The sequence below is a fragment of the Lactuca virosa genome, chromosome 1 (assembly GCF_052849685.1).
Source record: "Lactuca virosa cultivar CGN04683 chromosome 1, Lactuca_virosa_CGN04683_v6, whole genome shotgun sequence".
In the NCBI taxonomy this organism is placed as follows: Eukaryota; Viridiplantae; Streptophyta; class Magnoliopsida; order Asterales; family Asteraceae; genus Lactuca; species Lactuca virosa.
In genome coordinates, this window is record NC_136426.1 from 88,592,522 (window position 1) to 88,595,362 (window position 2,841).

Sequence of the window (2,841 nt, forward strand, 5' to 3'; positions counted from 1 at the left end):
GCTGGTACGCTGGAATGTTAGAGCGACAAATGATAAATATGTGGCTGAGGTTGAATCTCAATATTTCTATTTTTGTTTTAATATCCTTTATATATATATATATATATATATATATATATATATATATATATATATATATATATAAAACAAAATTCTCGAAATCTAAAAGCACTTCATGTAGTGTTTAAGATAAAACTAATGAATTTTTTTAATCAATTCCCAAAATTTCCCTTAAAAATATATTTACATACTTATCTTCTTTAAACAATAGTCTTTTTATGTAATTTTACACATTTCAAAAGATTCTAATTACATTTACCAAACACTCGTATAACAAATAAAAGTTACAAACTTCAGCTATTAGCTAGCAACTAGTTTTGCAAACATGCCCATAATATAAAATTCACATCAAATAACATGCCATAATTATTACCCGTTCTTCTCCAATCTCATGTGGATGATGTAAACCTCCGATGAAGACGACAACAGATTAAGAAGTAGAAAAAGTTAAGCAAACTCAAGAAACCAAGTAACCAATAGTAATAATCCACATGTCCTTCATTAATATCACTCGATAACCAACTCACATCACCACCTTCACTTGTTACCGAGTCAACAACATTGATCAAAAAACTTCCAACAAGCCCCGAGAATGCATTGCTCACCATGAAGAGCGCCATTGCAATACTCGACATGCTTTTTGGAAGCTCGGAATAATAAAACTCCATCTGCCCAACTGCATTGAAAGCTTCCGCTAATCCCAGCAAACAATATTGTGGGACCAACCACATTGCTGACATGTCATCACCTGACCTTGCCACTTGACGCCTTATGGTTTCCACGATTGCGGAAATCACCATAGCCACGACTGAGATTACTAGCCCAATTCCCATTCGGGTTTTTGGGTGGAGCCCACGTGGTTGGTGTGAGTGTTTTGCTAGAATCGGGACTAAGATACGATCGTAGAAGACGATCCATATTGTGAGTGTTAAGACCATGAATAAGCCGAATGATGCGGCTGGGATTTCGAATCCGGAGGTTATGTGTCGATTCATTGTATTTGCTTGGAGTGTCGGGTAGTTTTGGGAACTTATGGTGAATAGTAGAATGCCTGAAGACCAAATGGGTGCTATACGAATTAGGGATTTAATGGATTCAACCTTTTCGACAGTGGAGAGACTCCATGGATCCGTATTTGAATCTTTGATAACACAAGCATTGTTGAGAAACCTGAAGAACGATATGATACGAGTATAACTGTATACTATATTTCTATTGTTTTAGTTAACAATACGAAAAACTAAAGTACATTTGTAGTAATTGTCTAACCTTATGTTCTGTGTTAGCTCAACTCGATCCATTCCATCGCTATGCTTGTAGCAGTCGTCATGATAAAGAGTGACTTTCCGGTTTTTGAAAGCAACAACTAGAACTTGAATGAACCCTGAAAACGGGCTCTCACCAACTTTAACTTTCACATAAAGAGATGATCCAAGCATGAACATGAGAGCAGAACAAACCATTAGCATCATAGGAACTGCAAATCCAACCTGCCAACCATACTCATCTTGAATGTACACCACTACTGTAAATGCTACAACCATTGACATTGTCATAGAAGCATAGTACCAATTAAAGAAGCTGTCAATGAGCCTTTGGTTGTCTATGGTTGGATGATTGTTGAGTTGGTCTGCACCAAAGGCCATGGAACATGGTCTGACGCAACCACATCCAATCGAGAGTAGACCAAAAGATGTGAAAAGTAAAGCGAGTTGGGTTGGTGTTGCAGGGTTGCAAATGGTGTTGAGTTCTTCGCAAGATGAAGGTCGTAACTGTGGGAACATGGAGGTCAGCCATAGAAAAATCATCCCCTGTAGCAACAGCAACAAGATGATTAAATAATGGCTCAAAATCAAAATGAATATGGGAGGTGGGAGACTTACAAGAAGGGAGGTGAGAGACCCGAAAGCAATGACCCGAAATCGACCCAAGTAGGAATCAGCCATGAAAGCTCCGAAAATGGAGAGACCATTTGAAAGTGCTGACCAGACGGAGAGTATGCTGGTTCCAGTTACAGCTTCCATGTGATAAACTTCCATCAGATAGAATATCATGTTTGGCGTCAATCCATAGCTCGCCACTTTCTCGAATGCTTCATTCACTGCCCCCAAAATCAAAATCAAAATCAAAATCAAAACCGTATTTACTACAATCGAGATGTATTTATATTGGAACTCACAAAAACTGTTTGATTTTTATGTAAATTCGAGTACAGAGTATATATATATAAGGATGGATAAATTTGGGGATTTTGAAGTACCTATGATGAATGGCATGGTTCTCATACCACCCTTATGATCATGATCATCACTATGGAGGAGTAACTTGGTTTGTAATTCTGTATCGATGCTCAATTTATCTTGATTCGAAATTCCTGCCATGGAAGATCGAACGTTTTACCCAGAGTGATCAAAGTGGTCGACTTCGACTCCTTCGACTCAAAGATGGTTTCATGAAGTTTAAATAGTAAGTTGAATTTGGGTGACACCATGGACATGGAGATATTTACAATGTGAAAGACAGAACGCGAAAGTATGCAAGCAACAAAGGATACCATTGTTGTCTTCTACTTGCGAGTTACGACTGACAAATACATCCCTATCGATCGACATACTTCCTTCTATTTATCAGCTCCTGTGGCCGGTGGGCCCTTTCTTAGTTTCTTCTTATTTTAATTTTTCTAAGTCGATAGACACGTACGTCTCCCAAATCCCATTTTATTTATTATAAAAAATGATGAGGAGCAGGTATATCTAATAAGAAAGCGATATTAATTGTATG

General features: G+C 37.7%; 1 protein-coding gene across 1 annotated transcript; it reads right to left on the reverse strand.

The window, feature by feature from the left end:
* Positions 1-221: 221 nt before the first annotated feature.
* On the reverse strand, positions 222-2,638 carry LOC145105537 (protein NRT1/ PTR FAMILY 1.2-like). Its single transcript, XM_079042623.1, has 4 exons — positions 2,321-2,638; positions 1,944-2,161; positions 1,330-1,871; positions 222-1,230 (listed from the first exon to the last, which is right to left on the reverse strand). Exons 1-4 carry the CDS (start codon positions 2,439-2,441, stop codon positions 450-452), a joined length of 1,662 nt encoding a protein of 553 aa, XP_078898749.1. The 5' UTR covers positions 2,442-2,638; the 3' UTR covers positions 222-449.
* Positions 2,639-2,841: the final 203 nt, after the last annotated feature.

Excerpts from the sequence above, each read along its gene's own strand:
- LOC145105537 (XM_079042623.1), bottom strand. The coding sequence starts at position 2,441 with ATGGCAGGAATTTCGAATCAAGATAAATTGAGCATCGATACAGAATTA. Across the intron at positions 2,162-2,320 it reads AACCATGCCATTCATCATAG|TGAATGAAGCATTCGAGAAA; the intron begins GTACTTCAAAAT and ends TTTTGGGGGCAG. Across the intron at positions 1,872-1,943 it reads GGTCTCTCACCTCCCTTCTT|GGGATGATTTTTCTATGGCT; the intron begins GTAAGTCTCCCA and ends CTGTTGCTACAG.